The sequence below is a fragment of the Drosophila biarmipes genome, chromosome 3L (genome assembly GCF_025231255.1).
Source record: "Drosophila biarmipes strain raj3 chromosome 3L, RU_DBia_V1.1, whole genome shotgun sequence".
Classification (NCBI taxonomy): Eukaryota; Metazoa; Arthropoda; class Insecta; order Diptera; family Drosophilidae; genus Drosophila; species Drosophila biarmipes.
Genome location: NC_066613.1, coordinates 12,580,758 through 12,600,706, shown reverse-complemented (window position 1 = coordinate 12,600,706; position 19,949 = coordinate 12,580,758). Strand labels below are relative to the sequence as shown.

At 43.6% G+C, this 19,949-nt stretch overlaps 3 protein-coding genes across 4 annotated transcripts; 1 reads left to right on the top strand and 2 right to left on the bottom strand.

Moving 5' to 3' along the window:
- Positions 1–1,879: 1,879 nt before the first annotated feature.
- LOC108028665 (uncharacterized) lies at positions 1,880–13,319 on the bottom strand. 2 transcript variants are annotated; one of them, XM_017100597.3, is made up of 4 exons: positions 13,113–13,319; positions 4,396–5,082; positions 3,281–3,929; positions 1,880–2,635 (listed from the first exon to the last, which is right to left on the bottom strand). In XM_017100597.3, the coding sequence occupies exons 1-4, from the start codon at positions 13,149–13,151 to the stop codon at positions 2,409–2,411; spliced, it is 1,602 nt and encodes a 533-aa protein (XP_016956086.1). In that variant the 5' UTR covers positions 13,152–13,319; the 3' UTR covers positions 1,880–2,408. The 2 variants fall into 2 exon arrangements, with proteins under 2 accessions (XP_016956086.1, XP_050741961.1); XM_050886004.1 differs by lacking the exon at positions 13,113–13,319 and adding an exon at positions 7,426–7,663.
- A 685-nt stretch (positions 13,320–14,004) lies between these two features.
- Positions 14,005–19,699, bottom strand: LOC108028613 (uncharacterized). Its single transcript, XM_017100533.3, has 4 exons — positions 19,444–19,699; positions 19,189–19,386; positions 15,672–16,467; positions 14,005–15,613 (listed from the first exon to the last, which is right to left on the bottom strand). Exons 2-4 carry the CDS (start codon positions 19,239–19,241, stop codon positions 14,321–14,323), a joined length of 2,142 nt encoding a protein of 713 aa, XP_016956022.1. The 5' UTR covers positions 19,242–19,386; positions 19,444–19,699; the 3' UTR covers positions 14,005–14,320.
- LOC108028614 (innexin inx4) lies at positions 17,056–19,033 on the top strand. The gene is made up of 3 exons (XM_017100534.3): positions 17,056–17,455; positions 17,521–17,819; positions 18,130–19,033. The coding sequence occupies exons 1-3, from the start codon at positions 17,179–17,181 to the stop codon at positions 18,655–18,657; spliced, it is 1,104 nt and encodes a 367-aa protein (XP_016956023.1). The 5' UTR covers positions 17,056–17,178; the 3' UTR covers positions 18,658–19,033.
- Positions 19,700–19,949: the final 250 nt, after the last annotated feature.

Here is a 19,949-nt window from a genome sequence, read left to right as displayed (position 1 = left end):
GCCCCACTCATGTTTCATATATGAAATAATTATATGTGCGGTCAGCACAGTCGCTGCCAAAAGGCCGCCGCCTGGCTGCGGGCAGTGCAGCATTTTTCTAAAAAAATATATGTATGTAGGAAAAAAATATAGAAAATTTGTGGCACTGCTACATGCCTCGTGTTCCTGCTGCATAACTTTTGCGGAGATTTCCCCCAGCTGAGGGACACGCCCCCCATTTACCCGCCCCCAGGGCCACTGTGTGTATGTGTGTGCAAAATTAGTGGCAAGAAAAAACGCCAAAGGAAAATGCAACTGGCTAAAGGTTAACAAGCGTCAGACAGGCCAGCAGCAAGCCCTGGGAATTACCCAACAGCAAGCTGGAGCAGCAAAAAAACAAAAAGAACTTATAATTTTCGGCCACCAAACACAGAAGCCATAAAAATGGCTGAAAAAGAGTCTGGCCAAAGAGGAATGTTAATGAAAAGCAAGCGTGAAATAAAATCATAAATTTTCCAGGGGGTGGAAGTGAAAAATGCAAGTTTTCCACAGCGCTCTTTGTTGTTCTGTTATTATATGGCATTTGTATGCACATGGGGACGAGATGGACGCGATGAGGAGCCGGAGAAGTAGGAATACTTAGGACTGGAGCTGGGAATTGGACTCGGGTGAGTGCATTTGCGGTAAGCCCCCCAAAATGCATGCAATGATAATGTTATACTCGGGGAAAGTGCCAGCATGTGGCAGTATGTGTGTGCGGCTTGGCTGGGATTTTCCGCCACTGAAGTCCTGTCCAGAGTCTAGACTTGGTCAGCTAAGCCGGCGAAGGGGAGTAGTGGGGGGGGGCGGAGGGTCAGGAATGCTGATGAAGTTGATGAGGGTTACAATGAGCAAAAGTGAAAGATGGCCAAGGGTTGGGATGAGTATGTATTTAGGGAAAGTTGAATTAATAACACTGGATCCTGAGTGGCAAGGGCTGGATGTGTTCCATTTGTGCTAAGTCCTGTAGTAGATTTGTATTTCTTAGTAACAACTTAAAATCCCTTTGAAGGGGAACCCCCTCTTCAAATATTTTCCAAAACTAGGCAAGCTTTTCGTGGTTCAGAACTTGGCTAGCGTACCGCTTCATTTGGACCCGAACCTTTGGTGAGCTTTTTCAAGACATTCGTCACTATGCTGAATTACCCATACACTTTAATTTTTGAAAAATTGTAACTCATTTCTTCACAGCTATAACCACCCATTAAAAACACTGAATTCTATTTTAGAAAATTGTGTACATCTTTATTATTTGTTTAACTACTTCTGGTTGAATGTATTTCTTGTTTTGTGGTTGATGCTTTGCTTCATTGATATCTCGCACTGGAATCGCTCCTCTTCAGCCTAGAAAGCGTGTGGCAACTTAGGCGAAAACAATTCGAGGCGTCTTTGTTCTTTGCTCTAAACATTGACTAATAAAATGCATAAATCTGTTAACAATTTGTGTGTGATTTCCTCTGCGCTCTGCTGTGTGCCTACTTAAGTAATTCGCTATGATTAATGCTAATCTGATTGTTATTGTTATTTATGCGATTTAGCTATAGCACTTCGTTATAGGAGTTAAAGCCAAGAACCGGGTAACGGCAACATAGTTCTGATTTCAACGCACTTTCGCTCTATATATAGTATTTATGTGTGTACTCGTGTGAATGCTGGTGAGTGTATATATAAATTCCATTTGTTGACAATTGCACAACAGTTAAAAGTATAGTAAACAACTAATAATAATGACTTTAGCTATGTATGGCCGGGCCCAAATACGATTTGCACTATAATTTTTGTGTGTGTCGATTAACTTGATGTACTTTGAGTGTGATATATGCCTAGCAGTATGCCATAAGTTCCTAGGTTCTGTAATTAGTTTTTACTTTCTTCGGTTTTATTCCATAGTTTTATGTTTGTTATGTTGGTATTTTGAGTCCAGCTACAAAACGTTGCATAAAGTTGTATAAAAGTTTGGTATTTCCATTGATTCCATTTGACTAGCGAGTAAATACAAAACCCAATCGATTCGCAGTTGACGGTTGGTTCAACCACAACCCACGCACACACCGCATATATCTGCGTGTATATAAATAACACTATATAGTATTGTTAGAAACGGCTGCTATAAAATCACTGCCACAGTAGTGGCCCTCACTTGTCCCCCATAAGACTAACGTAATCGTTAACTCTATGTATAAGTAATTCATAAGCGCTAATATTCGTTTAATGCAACAAGTCTATGTGGGATCGTCCTCTCATCCGCCGTCGTCTCTGCGAAGGTTCCTGCCACCTCCGTTTCCACCGCCCGCGAACCCATCTCCCCCATCCTCGTCGTCGTCCTCCTCGTCCTCGTCGTCGGCCTCCTCCTCGTCCTCGTCCTCCTCCTCGCCGTCCGACTGCTCGGATCAGTCGAATATGCAGACGAAGATGCGCAGACAGTTCATGCCCACCTTCTCCCAGCAGCCCTCCTCCGTGGGCCGACCCTCGTGGGCCAGCCGCATCTTCTTCGGGTAGTTCTTCGGACTGCTCCGGTCGCTCAGGTGCACGGGCATCCGGGCGTACTCGGCGCGGGGCTGGCGGAACTTCTCCATGAGCTCCGCCTGCTGATCGGTGAGGTTCTTTAGCTTTTTGCCTGCAGTATAATAAGATACATTTATTAGTAATTAGATTTTTAACTCATCACTTTAATAGAAAAATGCTTAAAATAGCCTACTTTTCTTTACTACTTGTAAGATTGCATTTTTTTATTTCTTTACTTGAGCTTATCAAGTCGATTTGGGCAATGAAATCATAAAGGGAACAAAAGTGGTTTTAAAAATAAAAATAAAAAGCTTACAGTCCGGTGAACGTGACTAAAACAACTCAATTTTATAAGCAAACAAACATTATTCAAGATATTTTAAGTTTAAATGATTCAGCAGTACAAATAAGGACTGACTTAAGTAAAACGAAGTTTACAAATAAACAATGAATAATTTAAATTTAACAAGATTGGAAAAACATAGTTGTAGTCACAACTTGAAAGTTATTATTTATTTATTAATTTATTATTTACTGGTTATTATAAACCTATGTATTATCTTTTTTTTAATAATAATAATATTACAACTGTTTTAGTAATAATCACAGCCGTAAGAGATTATATTTAAATGATATTTTATAACTTCCTCATATTTATAAGCCTAATATTTTCCTCTTTTTCATTGCTTACGTAACGAACTACATCTTGCTGATCAGTTCACTGACTTTACTACTTTTACCCAGTGGGTTCACTCACCCTCGAGGGCGTCGCTGATGAGGGCTATCTCAGCGGGTGGCAGTAGCTCCAGGCGATCGCAGCATCGTCGGAATTCGCTGGCGGTCATCCGCAAGTAGCGGGGCGTGAGGCACAGGGGTCCCAGGACAGTTCTGCGGTTCTCCGGAGTGGCATCGATCTGCTTGCGGGCGCACTCCGCCAGACTCCACGAGGCCAGACACTCGAACAGGGTAACCTCCGACCTCAGCTGCAGCGTGTCCCTCTTGGCCAGCGTCTCCAGCTCCTCGAAGCGCAGGTCACTGATCTCCGGCATCGAAAGCTGGAACTCCGCGTGCATGTCGATCAGCTGGAGCGTGTTGTGCAGCAGGGCAACGCCGTAATCTTCGGTGGTAAAGGGATTCGGGTTGGGAATGAGGTTCACCTGGGCTCCGTCGCCCTCCGCTCCGTTCTCGGTGGCCTGGGCGGCCTTGGCAGCCGCCAGCTGCTTGGCCGCCGCCTTCGCCTTGGTCGCCTTCTTCTTGGCCAGCTGCTGACCCGTCTCCTGGGTGGTGATCACCGTCTGGTGCTGGTTGGTCAGTGCGATGCCCTGGTAGAACCACAGCGCCTTGAAGATGTCCAGGGCGGTGGCACACGAGATTCGGAGATCGAGTTCGCGAATGCAGTAGATAATCTAAAAGAGGAAAAAGGGATTTATTATTGATATTACTACACAAAATTTACTGATTTGATTTTATAAATCTTGCAAATCCAATAGTGGTGTTTTTACTACCCATTGTATACTCAAGATTGATAAGATATCTTTTAACAACGCTGAGAGATTAAGATCAAATAAGATTATACTTTGATTGGTTAAATACAATTAAATACAATTAGGTATCCTAATAAAATTAGTATTAAATAAAATTTCGATTAAAGTTTTGACCTCGATACAAGACACATTTACAACGATTAACCCTCTGTTATCACCACTGTTAAAAAAAACGTATTATTACTGTGTAAGAAAATATTTAAAATTTCACAGTTCCCCACATAAATTAAAATATGTATGCATAAGGATGTTGTCACTGTTATCAATATTTCAACTTTCCCCACATAATTTGTTTAATCTTCAAGTGCGTCATGTAACTTCAACTCACCAGATCTGGAACGTTGAAGCGATCGGATAGCTCGAGTATCTTGAGCAGGTGCTTGTGGTCGCGATAGGGGATGAAGTGCTTCTCCATGTAGCGGACGATGAGCTCGAAGTCGTTCTTGTCCACGTTGAGTATCTGGAAGTGGTTGTCGCTCTTCCGCCCGCTGTTCGGGCCGGCGTGGATGAGCTTGGCCAGCTCCACGCTCCGCTCCAGCACCGACTTCCTCTCGCACCTGATCATGTACCGATCATCCCCGTTGACGACGATGAAGTCTATGTAGGGATTCACGATGATCGGCACGCCTGTGTAGATGTTGGTCTGGCCCCGGGAGTAGGCGGGTGGCATCATGTGGGCGGGCGGCGCACTGGGCGCCGGAGCACTCTGAATGGCGTCCACGTGGTGGCCATCGGGCCCAAGTCCGAACGGTAGCACCATCCTGTCGGGCTCCCAATCCTCGTTGTTGTTGCCTGCTTTGTTGTTCCTGCGATCCGGGATTTCCCTCTCCTTCTCCCCCTCCCGACGCCGCAGAGCCTTGTGGACAAGGGCACCCACTAGCGGGAACTTGGTGACACGTTTCTCCTTGACCAGCTGCTCCTCCAAATGGCCGTCGATGCGCCGCTGGCGGTACTTGTTCCCAGGACGAGGCTCTAGGCTGTCCCTGTCGTGGAAGGCAGTGATTTTGTTGGAGAACTGAAATTATAAAGAGCTGGTGTGAGTTTGATTTTAAGGATTACTATATTGGGTAGGTGATTCCCCCGAAACTATACCACGAGAAAGTTGCCCAAAGTAATAGGCTACCAAAATATAAATTTGCTTATATAAACCACCATCCAAGGATCTCATATAAATTGGTAGCACATACCTTCCCCACCTTTTATATATATTTTTTATTTATTTTAAAATAAAAGATAGTTCATCTTTTACATGAGGACGTCTAAGTACTGCACAACTGTCTAATTTCAAGTACCGAAGCTCAATGGGTCTCAAATTTAAAGAGCTTGAGGAATAGGGTCGGTCGTATTCTATCAATTCTTTTACGGGGAAAATACCTTTTTTATCTAAACAAAACGGTGGATATTATTTACGACCCTTGCGAATGGGCAGTTAGTCATGCCGGCCAGTCGCCGATTTCGCCACGCTGGGAAAATATAGGTGTTTTAATGGGCGTTGTAAGTACTTCCCAGCTGACTGATTGATTCACTGGCCTGCTTATCAGTCAATTGGCACACTTCAGGGCATAAATCGTTTGGTGGTCTAAACAGCCTTTAATCGCTGATTTTTGCACTCGTCAATAAATTAGGCGTTCTATCTGAAGGTAAAGGCCGACTAATGAGCCGCCAGCCGAGCCCCAAACCCATTTTTCCTATTTTTTGGGGCCTGTTTCTGTTAGCATAAGTTCTAATCGTTTGATTGCCACCAACTCGGCTGCAATCCATCATACTATAGCTATAAATCATGTCCCATATCGAAAACGGGTGCACTGCTACCCATTCGACAGCCAAATTTCGCGCGTGATGGTATAATTCCCCTAAAAATATCAAATACTACAGAGATAGGCACAATTGAGACTACCGAACGCAACGTGAAAACTCAGTGATTAAGTTGGCTTATTGAGCTTCACATGGCGCACAAGCCACACAAGCAGCACTTAATCAAATTGACAAATATGTACCTTATTGATTCCAACGCAAATTTAATTTCGTTTATTATAATTTAGTTAAGTCCTAAGAGCCAATTTATTCAAATTTGAATGCCAGTAAAGTAGTTTAGGAAATGTGACTGCAGGAAGAAAATTATTCAGTTTTCAAGTGTTGTCACAGGTATTTAAATTAATTTTAAATCAATTTCTGGCCATTAAGTTTTGAATAATTATTATGCAGAATGTTTAGATGGTTTATGTAATTAAGTTGTTATAACTTTCCAATGCTTTTACTTATATAATGTCACATGGATTCGCTAACCAGAACCTTAAAAAAGGAAGCCATGAGGGGTTTGTGAATGATAAGATTGCTACTTCGATATGCCAATATTATGGCCAATAAAGCAGATAACATAATTATACCAAAACTTTAAAAATTTCCAGAAGTAATTTTATATAACTAAATCTGTATAAAAGATCTATTATTTAAAGGACAATGCACGGGTAGGATATTTATTACTCATTATTATAGCATTGCTAAAATAAGTGCTGGTTAAGTTTGATAAGACGCGCAGAACAATATTTTCTTGGTAAATTGTTTGCTAATGTGTGTTTCATTGAAGAACTCCACAAAGAAAGGTTTTTATTCTAAAAGGTAAACACTCATATCTATGCGAATTTCAAGGAGAAATGTTCTGAACGAAAGCCTTTGTTCACTTGGAAAGTTTGATTTATAGTTCCTGTTCTTGTTATTGCCTTAAGTACAATGCAAACAAAATTAATTGTGGCAAAGTGAGATTGCGAGCAAATTCGCAGGCCTCATACATGAAAAAAGAGTGTGTGGGGAAATATTAATAAATAAAATAATTATATGGCGATGTTTGAACAGTTGTAGGGAAGACAGAATCGCTCTCGAAGTGTTGACGACCGCTGCCCATGGCTGAGATGGATGCGGAACGAATAGCTAGTCCCCTGCCTTCGAGGGGCACTGTAACGCCTAGTATTTAAATATTTACCCAGTGAACCGCCAGGGGAACGTGTGTGCGACGACTTGTGATTGCCTGATAGTGCAATAAATAAATTATCGTATGCAAATAAATTTATGGCTGTTCACCGCTCCACATGCGGCTTTATCATCTGCACAGCAACCGCAATGGGAGATGGGTTTTATGCACAGCACAGGCAGCGAATTAGCACTTGGGAGTCATAAGCTGCTTTTCTTTTGTTTATCAGCCCGCTCTATATAGCATTATTGAGGGCGTAGGTGGGGTGTTTCCATTGTAAAACCCCGAATCGAGACCCAGACCTTGTCCAAGGTGGTTCCTGAACTTTACAGCGCCCATGTCACTTGGTTTCACCTTCGCAAACTATCATTTATATCATGCACTTCTTACACTTTATCGTTGTTCCTGCTTATCGGCAAATGGCCCGTTCCATCAATCAATCAAAAGCGATTTACTTTGGCTCGGCCCTGTCCGGAGATATGTTGGTAAAACGTCTCCGCAGGAACCTTTTGATTTATACCTCGGCGATCGAATTTTGTAATAACTTCTTATATTGTAAATCAAATCACGCACTAATTGGTTCGATTTCTAGGTTCTGGGCTGTGGGCTCCGTATTTTCGCTTGATTTCGAACCGAACACCACGAGTCTGAAACATCGACTGCTATTCAATCCCATTTGCGAACGGCGACGTCGACCGAGGCGGCGGCGCGGGCAGCGAGTCTTGGGGCTGTTCGCCAAAATGCGTCACGATCGTCGCAGCCGTGGAAAATGCTCCAGTTAAAGATAAATCCCTAACCCACAAGGGAAAAATATCAGGAACAAAGGGAAATGATTTGTATAGCGGGGGAACAAAATCCTTGAAGCAAGTCACACAAAACTTTAATGTTTTCATTATTGCATTTAGAGATAATAAGAATTATAATAATAATAATACAACTGCTTAAAAAAAGACATAAGTGACTATACAATAACTTTCCGCGCGATAATTATTTGAATATATTTATAGTCGAATATCTTGACTATTAGATACCCTTTACTCTGCTTACCAATTTATGTCTACCTTTAGCAGGAAATACTATCCGTACATTTTATGTGTCTTTTATACCTTTTAAGGTCTCAAGGTTCAATCGGATAGATCGACTAGGCCAATGATCTTGTTATACAAATTTCAATGAATACAACATACCTCTTAGTAAAATTATGAAAAACATAAATCAGTCCTCAAAATACTTCGTTTTTGATTTTAATTATTTTATGAATTTTTTGTTATACACTTTTTTATTTCTTCTGTGTATAATACGTTCATTCCAAACAATGATTCCGAAAATCAAATAATAATTTTACAAGCAAATCCACTTAGATGCTATTAATGCAGCCATAAAACCTAAGACTGCCCGCATTTCAGCAGACTTTGAAGTTGCAAAAAGACGAGGAAGTCGAGCAAAATGCAGGCCCGGCGGAAATGGGCTCGAGCTATCCGCCTCGCAGGCCCCAGAATCTCTCATGTCTCGAATTATCAACTCAATTCGGTGGACAAACCGCGGGGTAAATAAGTCGATTTGTGTGCCCGAAGAGGCAAACAGCAGAGTTAAAGGGAGCACCAGCAGCTGGGGAAGATTTCACTGTTGGATGAACCAATTAGCACGCCGATTGTGGGTGGGTGGAGGATCGGATTCGAGTTTGGAGTGGGTGGAAGGCGTGGGAGTGTCATATTTGACAACTGTAATTGTCGCAGGCGCTGTGTGTACGCACGAAATTCGCCTTATTGATAAGCAATGCAAATAGCACAGGGGGAATAAAAAGTACACGCCCACACACAACAGTGGGTGTAAGAATAGTAACAAAGAGCGGTTCGCCAAGGCCCAGCAGAGGAGCAGAATGGTTATTATCGGCGGCCAAGGCCAGGACAAAGCTGCCAAGCTGCTCGAGTTTGTTGTGTGCACAAGTATTTATGCAGCCAGCGAGGGTGGCCACAGAAGTTGGGGCAGTCAACTGCCCAGAGGCACCTCGATTAGATAAAAACGGTCGTTGGTTTTTATTGCTATCTTTATCGATTCTGTATCTACAACTTAAGAACTTTATGGGCATTCCTACATGTGATTACCACTTGACTTTACGACTTTGGAACGAACCTCTGAAATAGCCACACACGAAATGTGTTTTTATTAAATACCTCTTTGTTAACAAAGAATATTTTAAAAACGATATCTAGTTAACGTCTATTTAAACTTTCCATCGAAACATAATCGAAATAAAGTATTTTTTAACAAAAGTTTTATTTTAGATATATAATTTCATTATTAAACAACTAAAAATAACTTACTAATGTTTATTTAAAAACGATATTTAGTTTAGTTCAGATATGATAAAGTCTATTGAAACTTGTCATCGGTACATAATCCTAATAAAATATTTTTGAGCAAAAGATTTTCTTTATATATATTTTTTTTAATCTATCACACAAAAATAATATTATTAAACGACTAAAAAGACATCCTAATGTTATTTTACAAACGATGAATCTTTGAAACTTTGAATCTTACGATTGAATTATTATTATTATAGAATTTTTGTAATAAAATATATTCTTTATATTCATATTTCTTTATTTATTATAATATATTTAATTAATTATGTATTTCGTTTTCCTAATAACGCAATATATTCTTAACCTTAGCCTATAAATAATGGGACTTAACAAATGTTTGCATAAAATATGACTAGCCGAAGAAAGTGGGCTAAATTGTTTTTTAAGATTCCCCCGAACTTCTCTGCCTGCCCTCGCCGAGGCATAGGCCACTTTAATGTTTACATATGTATATTGTGATTGTGAGGGGCTGCTGGAGCAGCGAAGACTGCTAATGAGTCCCATGTAAAGCGGAAGCTCCAGATGCGAAACAACATATGAAACCGGCCAGAACAACAGCAAAAACTGTTAACAGTTAGCACTCGCAGTTCGTCCCCAGCGACCTTGACACTGGTGGCTGGGTGGCTGGGCGGTTGGGCGACAACAGGGCCCACTGTACACGCATTTCCCCAAGATCAACATAGCGGTCGGACCGCCAGAACCCGTTTGCGATCGCCGCCCGGAATCAAATATTTGCATTCATAAGGGAAAATTTAATTAGCAGCATCAACAAAGTGGAGCAGAGTCGATATTTACCCCAAACAGGCGGGATTCTAAAATGTTTAATTAGTTGAATTTAACATAATTACTCACATTGTTGGCTGCCGGCAAGCAGCGCGGAATATGCGTTGTTCAAAACAAACAGTCGAACAAACGAAACTGCAAATAAACAGGCCAGGAATGCCATGGGAAAGCAATAGGAACCCCGACAGCCCAACCCATCCCATCGCAGCACAACTCGCTTCCTGATCTGCTGAGAACTCTAAATTCCACCTGCAATTGCCGCACAGTTCAAAAATAAAACACTTGCCACATTCTGCGGCGGACCAGGAAAAGTTCACAGCCCGTGCGATGGCTCCTCTATTTATACGCTCCTAATGAGGTGGTTTATTAAAATTAGCCCGTAAACAGAGAGCGAAAGTGTAAGTGAGGCGGGATTACGAAACCCCCGGAACAGCAGAACCAGAATTTGAATAAATAGGTTTAGAATGTATGGAAATTTAAGAATGAACATCATTCTTGATTTACTCAAAATGTTTTATACTCAAATGAGAAGTAAGAGCTGTAAATTTGGGAACTGAAAACAAAAATCAAAACTTAACGTTAATAAAATCATAAACATATATGATATAAGTGACCAACTTTACATCTATGAAGACGCAAACAAGGTTTCCTCATGTTATCACTTATCACCTTACAGAGGTTGTTGAACTCCCTAATATTAACAACGATAATAAACATAGCATAAGGTTAGGTGAGGGAACCATTTTTCCATTTCTCTGATAGTTAATATAATATAAAAATATTTCCTTATCGAAATCAAATTACCAATCAAGTGTAAGTTTCCCTGAAAGACATTAGCAATTTTAGACTGTAACAAATGCGATTTGGATCTTGAACTCCCACTGGAAGCCCATTAACTGCAGTAGTTCGGATGGGTAATTCAATTTGCCATGGGCCCGCGGCCCTGTGGCACCTCCAATCCGTGACTCCGACTGACTCACTCGCAGGGCCTTTGTTCTGTGGAGGGGGACCTTACACCCTGTGTATGGACGCCATAGACACCCACAGACAGGACAGCATTTCACAACTGGGAAATGACATCATTTGATTTGATTGCTGGCGCACCGAAGACCGTCAGACAAGCACAACGGAGTGGAATGTGCTATTTTGTCTTGGCTCGGGAAAACTGCATTACTCATCCATCCCCTGCGAAGATCCAGCGATGGAACATGGCTCGGCCAGGCGAAAGTGACGGTCTGAAAATCGGACGAAATTGCTCTCTGGTCTCTGGGCAGCGTGCCAAATAAACCAATATATTCAAAGTATAAAAAGTGATTGAATGGGGCGTGGGGAAAATCATAACAACAATAATCACACAGGAAATTCATTCATTAAATTTGAGACTTAAAGGGTGGTAAACGGTTTTAAAATGCTTGATTGTAACCTTTTTTAATTTTTTAAAATTTTGTAATTGGTGATATTATCTAATAAAATAAAAATATTATTTCAAATTGTTTAAGCCGCATATAAATTAAATAAATATTTAGGCAGCTGGGCTAAGAATCGTTATCTTTAATATGACTATGAAAAACAAATATTTGTTTTGCATTCGATTAATGTAATAGTTAGGTTAAAGTTAGACACTTTAAAAAGGAGAGTTCCCAACAAGAAAAATAATTTCAAGGAAAATAGTACATTTAGGAAACCCAGCCTATATAATATGTGTTAAAAAACATATTAACATAACTTTTAAAATAAAAATAAACTAATTTAAACTTCCACGAAGCCCAACAAAAGGCGACAAATTCAATTTCCCTCAGCTCTTAGAGAAAATCACATTTTTGGGTTTTCCAATTCAGCGGGACCTGAAGCTAACAAAAGCGATGCCTCCCAAAATGCAAACAAAACACGAAAACGGAAAAGTCGAAAAAAAGCGAAAAACTCACCCTCAACACGCAGGAAAAGCGCTGGGGGCGGGGTGGCCTAGGGAAAACCCTACGCAACATGTTCCATGTTCGGCGGGGAAAACAAAAGGGCAGAGGAGGTGGTCATGGGCTGAAAGAAAGTGGAGCAGCAGCGAAGGGCAGAACGGCAGGCAGTTGAAACAAATTTGCAATCTCTTTGGGTGACAAAAGAAAGTAGAGACCTTTGCGAGAATCCATGGGGCCTGGGCTTGGCATAGGCCAATAGGCAATATCAAGAGCGCGATTCTGGGATTCGATTCTGGGGGGGATTGGGGTCGCTGGGGCAACCAGTTGGTGCCAAGGGCGAAGCTGGGGACGGACGTGCTGGCTCGTAACAATTGACAATGCGGCGTATGCGCGATGGATGCCCAGCTGATGGTACAATGAAACACTGACACAGTGAACGACTTTCCCACTCACACACATAATTACACCCGCACACACACTCGCAGGGGCACAGTCGGAAAAACTTTCCTTTGAACAGGCTTCCATTCGCCAGTGTCTGTGTATTTTATGGATACACAATTTATGTTGGCCAATTGCTCGCCTCTGTTTGTACACAGCATTTCTTCGCCCATGATTGATGGCACACACACAGCAACTTACCCTAGTTTATGAATTTTGGAACAGCCAACTTTTGAGTCTCGAATTTTCAGATTTATCTGCCAATCGCCAGTTGTGAATTCTATGCACTTCCGCCCGCTGCAAAGTGTAGTGTTTACTCGACTTTGTTTATGCCAATCTGAGGTCGCTCGCACCCTGGGGATACACAGATATTTCGGATTTCGGCTATATAGCCCTGGGTCGCGTATACCTTTCCGATCCGAGAGTTTTGCGCGCCTCGTGCCAAACGGACTTGGGGAAGGCAGCCAACAACGACAACGTCTCCGCTCGAGAGCCGAAAAGCGTATATACAACAAGATTCGTACGAAGAGCGCCAAGCCAAAATGTGAAAAACAAACGAGACAGCAGGAAAACATACCAAATTTCCCGGGCTGGCGTTGCCACCGTACTCGGCCATCTCCAATCTGCGGGTCCCATACGGTTCAGGTCCTGCCTGAGCTCCAAACGTAACACTTTCACCTGGTTTCCGCTGGGAAACACGTATATTTATCCCAAATATAATGTGGTTTTTGAAATACCTGGCAGTTGATGGCTAAACACCAGCCGTCTGGCAACTTTCCCCCGGACCTGGGGAAAATTCTCAGCAGCTTTTCCTCGGCCGGACATGCGCACGGCGACCCGGAGAACGACCCACAGGTCGTATGAGCAGTGCAGACGCAACATTTTCGAGCGTGTGATAAGACAGATACGGATTCGGGACTTTCCCTTTCCGGAGAGAGAGTGAGGGCAGCGGAGAAGCCAGGGAGAGCGAGAGTGCGTGGGCTTCTAGGGAGGCCCACTTCGGACTCGGGCCCTAGACAACGGAGCACTACGTTGAGGGAGGTAGGAAATTTATGGCTGTTATCAACACACTCCGCCTGGCCCGCGAGCACCAGCAACAAATATCGGGCAGTGCAAACTAGGTCAAATCCCTCCAGCCCGTTCGGAATGGCGCGCCCGGAAAATGTTTTGGGCGGATCGGATAGTTATTCGTAATTGTCTCGGGGCACGAGCCGATTTTCGTTTGCATTTGACCCTTTCGGTCATTTAAAAAGTGTGCAAGAAGTCAATTTTAATATAAACTATTAAAATTAAAAGAAATCCTTGCTTAAAAACATTCTCAACTATGTAATTATTATGTTCAGAAGCAATATATCTCAATTTAGAAACTAAAACCTTTTGAAATTATGAAATATCCTATATGAAAATATTGCAATAACTTAAAACAAAATATTCAATTTTTAAAAGGCAGTAAGTTCTATAAAACACAGTTTTTGTGAAAAAATAAATGTACATTTTATTTGAAGGACTTTTTTTAATTTTACAATATTCTTGAGTTGTGAGGTGAAACAATTGTTGGTCATGTCTTGGGGATGATACGGCAAATTTAACTCCGCTTTGGGACTCCGACTGGCCATCGGGTACACTAGAAACCGGAAGGGTTATTCGGGAGTATGACCCACTGTCAAATGGAATCGGCTAGAAAACGTTGATAACAGGGGACACTCTCGGCTAGGAGGTCAACAACAGGAGACAGATTCTCGGTTAGAGGAAGTTAACAACAGGAGACACATTCTCATACACTTCCTAACTGCCGATGGGCGCACTAGTCTGTTCCGATCCGTTGAGGCGCTTAATAGCTATCTTGGCCAAGCCCTTGGAGCAATCTGTGGCTCCGCCCATGAGCACAAGGAAGAGTCCGTTGTGCGCAACCGAATTCCAGAGGCGCTCGATGGTCTTATCTAGTTTGGCGACATTTTTCTCCGCGCTTTCCAACACAAAGTCCTGCTCTGGCACGCGAAGATTGGCAATGGTCAGGGCGTTTTCCAATGCAACTTCCGTGACCTTGCGAACGGCTTCCTTGGACGAGGAAACCTCGTGGACGTGCACCGCCCTGCTGTTATCCTTGGGAGCTGCCTCTTCTGCCTTTTGGATGACATTCTTGAGACGGGGCTGCAAGTCGCCGACCGTGACGATGGCCGTCCTCTTGTCCCGCTTGGCCGCATGGGCAAATAGGTTATTGCTAATGGTGTCGCCGCTGCAGGCGTTCGCCAGCTGCTGCAATCGCTTCTGCTGCGTGAGGATCTCATCGCCGAACTCTATGCTGTTGGCCAGCTTCATCTTGACGAGCTTCAGCGTGGCTCGCGAATCCTCAATGGAGTCGTGGCCAAAGTCGTTCTCCTGGATAATTTCCTTCAGGAAGGTCATGGCCAGGTGCTTCAGTTTGCTCTTTCGTCGACGCACGCCGCTTATGTTGAAACAGACACTGGTGTCTATTACGTACGGGTGCATCATTCGCATGGCGTTCAGATCAGAGTTGAGGGACTGCCCCACCAGGATGGCATCAGGGGGCAGTAATTCGGACACTTCTCTCTGCACTTCCTTCAGTGTCTTGGTCACCTTTCTCATAATTTCCTCAGTGATGCCCGAGTACTGGGTCAGGTAGTCGGTGATCCGGTTTTTAGGCATCACCAGCGTTTCGTACACGGTCTGGTAGCTTTCGTTGACAATGGAAATTCGCGTTAGCTCATTCATGCCCGCCACCGTTTGACACATCTCACAATCCACGCCAAACATGGGGCTGCGATTGGTCACCGGCGCATACGATTGCTTGGTGAACTTGAAGCTCCTGAAGCGATTGTGCAGCTCGCCCTGCATCGGGATCGGATAGCCCTCGTCGACCATTTGAAGGGCGGAAAGCAAGAGTTTGGTGCGTGGGAATTTGTCATCCTCATGCAGATCCTCCGGCACGGGTTCTTTGCTTTCAATCGGGAAGATGGTCTTTACGAACAGGGTGGGATCTTTGTTCAGCTCCACAGCGGACTCAAGGGAACCGTGTTCGTCTATGAGCTGGCGAGCCTGCACATTGGTAAGGGGTATCTGTGAAAGCCAGAGATCAGTTTATTTGGTCTATAGTAAAAGGCGATCTGTGCCTTACCTTGGCTATCTCGTCGATGATCTGAGCGTCATCACGCGATGGCAGCAGCATCTCCAGCTTGGTATTGAATATCTTGTTGGTGGCCTTGAAGAGGCTCTCGTTGGTTAGGTAGTGGTAGAGCGACAGCCCCTCCAGTATGACCACCACGCTGTGCGACAGGCTGAGCCACTTCTCCACGCTGCACCACCGATCCGGTCGGCAGGGGCTCTTCTGGCCAATGAGGGCGGACATCAGCAGGTGCTGGATGTCGGCGAGGAAGATGGGCGTGCGTGCATGTTGTGGCGTCTCCAGGGAGGCGCGCTGGCCCATCTCCCGCAGCCTCAGGCCGGGAACATCCTCGAGCTGCCTCTTGCGGCGCCTTAGCTCCGCCGACAGCTGTTTGTACTGCTCTTCGGACAGGGTGCAGATCTCCTGGGGCAGGCTATCGCCTCCTGCCTCGTGGTTGCGGGTTTTCTTGGCCACTGGCTCGTCGGAGTTGGCCCCATTGTCTGGCGCTCCTTCAGCTTCCGCCTCCTGCTCGTCATTGCTGCGGGCTGTGTGGCGGTTGCGGGACTTCCGCTTGCTGCCCACCTTGATGAAGCCGTCGTCCTCGTCCTCCGCCTTCGCAGGGGACTTCTCCTCCACCTCGGCCTCCTCCGCATCCCGCTTCTTGGCCAGCTCCGCCTCGTGCAGGCGATCGCGGTCGTTGAGCTCCATCAGGTTCGCCAGCGCCGCCAGCTTCTTCTTCTTCTTCTCGTTGCGCTCGTGCTGCTTCGCCGACAGCTGCTCCTTCATCCTGGTGCGCTTACCGTTCAAGCTGCAGGCGGGATACAAAGGACTTTACTTAATTATTTTAATCTTCGGCAGGTTTCGATTTGTCAACATGAAGATTTAACATGTGCACATGCGTCAGTGTGACCAGGTGGTGAAAGCGATTAAAAACCATAAAATCCACTTCCTTTCCCCCCAAAACAAACGGTAATAGCTGGTTCACACTGGCGTTCACACAGGGGAAAACGTATGTGATATACTAAGAAAAAGCAACTATAGGACTTTTTAATTTATTTTAAAATATATATTATTTTAAAGAAAAATGCTTTTTAATACAGTAAACACCGTGAAACAGTAAACAATGTGATTAAAAAAATATGTTTCAACTTATGTACTTCTTATGGAAGGACTAGCTGCTGATGCTGAATTTGGTTCTTGATGCATAGACGGTTTCTTTTAACTAATTTAAAGTTTTAGATAACGATTATAAATATTGATTCCAATACATTTTCACTATAACACACCAAATTAGTAAGACCATTTTAGTAGCGACATAAGGCTGACAGATGTGAAACCCACATCGAACATATAGTTATCCCGCTCTTTCGTCCGAGGGAAAGGGATGACAATAGTACACACAGACCGTTAGAATGCCGCGTGCTTTTGGAATTATTTAGAGCTCACAGGAAGACATAAGCTTAGAATCTCGCGAAAATAAATGTTTAAGCCCTAAAGTGATAATTTTTAACACGGTAAAATGTACGCAGCGGTTAAGCCACTCTCCAAATATCTGCAGTTCAAGTCGGTGCACATCTACGATGCCATTTTCACGCTGCACTCGAAGGTCACGGTGGCCTTGCTCTTGGCCTGCACTTTTCTGCTCTCCTCGAAGCAGTATTTCGGGGATCCCATCCAGTGTTTGGGCAACAAGGACATGGACTTCGTGCACGCCTTCTGCTGGATTTACGGGGCCTATGTGCACGGCAATGAGACCATGGAGCCTCTGAAAAACGGGGCAGCGCAGTGCCGACCTGGTAAGATTCTACATCAGTTAATCCCCCGAAGATTCCACATCTCAAGCAGGGATTCCCCTTTTCAGATACCATGGGCACTGTTCCCATGGATAAGCGCCGCTACATCATCTACTACCAGTGGGTGGTGCTAGTCCTGCTCCTCGAGTCCTTCGTGTTCTATTTGCCCGCCTTCCTCTGGAAGATTTGGGAGGGCGGTCGGCTGAAGCACCTGTGCGATGACTTCCACAAGATGGCCGTTTGCAAGGACAAGAGCAGGACCCACCTCCGCGTGCTGGTCAAGTACTTCTCCAGCGACTACAAGGAAACCCACTTCCGCTACTTCGCCAGCTACGTCTTTTGCGAGATCCTCAACTTAAGCATCAGTGTGAGTAACCCCATTATTCTGGGATAATACAGATTCCAATGCCTCGCAGCTCTTTTCGTTTTTAATTTATATAAAACTTTATAATTTAACTACAATACTAATATAGGATACAGTCCATAGGGTTCTTCAACTAATCCTTACTAATCATAAGTGCTTGCCACATGAAAAACTCCACTGATCTGAGAGGACCCCACTGTATCTAGATGAAATGTTGTTTCAGCTCCAAATTCATATTTTTCCATATAATTTTGTTTAATATGCATTATTTAGTATTAATATTCTGGTTAAAGGTGTTTCCCTTTCCTTACAGATTCTAAACTTCGTTCTCTTGGACCTATTTTTCGGCGGTTTCTGGGCCCGTTACTGGCATGCCTTGGTAGCCCTTTCCGATGGGGACCTTAATCATTGGAACAGTATCACGATGCAGGTCTTCCCCAAGTGTGCCAAGTGCGAAGTGTACAAGGGCGGCCCCAGCGGATCGCCCACCATATACGACCACCTGTGCTTGCTACCCCTAAATATACTGAACGAGAAGATATTTGCCTTCCTGTGGATGTGGTTCATTCTGGTGGCTGTACTGGTCTCCCTGAAGTTCCTGTACCGCCTGACCACCGCCTTATATCCCGGTATGCGACTGCAGTTGCTGCGTGCCAGGGCTCGTTTCATGCCCAAGTTGCACCTGCAGGTGGCCCTGCGCAACTGCAGCTTTGGCGACTGGTTCGTGCTAATGCGCGTGGGCAACAACATCAGCCCGGAGATGTTCCGCAAGTTGCTGGAGGAGCTGTACGAGGAGCAGTCCCTATCGAAGAAAATCCCGCCAGGAGCGGACGAAATCTAAAAGATCAACATTGACACTTCACTAATCTCAAGTTAGTCAACTGCATTTTCTCTATTTCTGAATAACATCTACAGTAGAAGACTAAGATGACATGTGACAACTATAAAACATTTTCATTCCTATTTACATTTTCCATCGATATGCACACATTATCGAACATATTGTTAACTAATCTAAACCGATTGCTAAGCGAATTATAGCATTTTCAGTTGCTCACCACATACTCATATTTTTTATTACCAAAAAAGTTTTTGACCACATTCAATGGCTTAATTTCCGTTATCAACTGAGTACTTCCTTAATGAAAATTAGTATGTTTTAAGAATTTATGTTACTCTCATGCAACGATTAAAGACCAACTGATTGGTAAATAACATTTTTATGTTTATGTTATTGATTTTTTTTTCCATTGTTTGAATCATTTAGCAGCATTAAGAAAAGCTTTGTATTCATTTACTCATTTTACTCTACTGTTCATAAGTTTTGAATGAAACACCACTTCTGCACACCAAATTATAAGTTAAGACCTACCTTTGGGATCTAGCAATGCTGCGCAGGGCAAGCCTCGTTCTGGTCCACATCATTATGGCTATCTGGTGACGAAGTACACTGGATGAGGGACCTCTTTGCACATACCGTAGGCAGGGATGTGGCTAACCTGACTGATTTGGTTGGCAGGACAGGGCGCAAACTTTCTTTGCTTGCGCATCAATTTTTGTTGACTGAGCTCTGAGGGTTTATGCGAAAAGTGGTTAAGATTCCCCTTCATTTATGGCTGGTACTTACACTATGTCTTATGGTAAAATTTTGATAAAAGATTTTTGATTTTTTCTAGGGAATATGCATGTGTATTTTTTCTCTTTTACGACAGCGGGTGTTTTCTTTTTTTTTTAATATTGTTCCGGTAATTGACGTTTTGTGGTCAAAAGCCCAATTCTTTGTGGAACCATAAAATATCGAACAAGATGTTTTTATTTTGAGTGCGCTGTACGAAATTTGTATAAAAAGTGATTTGGAAACATCTGAGAGACGATTAAGAGTTGACACCGGGCCTGCTTAGCTAGGTGAAATTGCGAGCATTAACACCTTGGATGGGTGGTTTACATAGTTGTGTTTTTCTTGGATGGGTGGGTGGTTGGATGGTTCGTTGCTCTGCGAATTCGCCTTCAACTTGCACTTTTCGTCGGTCATTTCAGCTGACCGCCGCAGTTGCCGGGCCGGCTTTCATTAACCAAAAAACCCTAAAGTCCGAAACGTAGCAGAAAAGTGCAGCAGTGGCCGGTGGAAGTGGG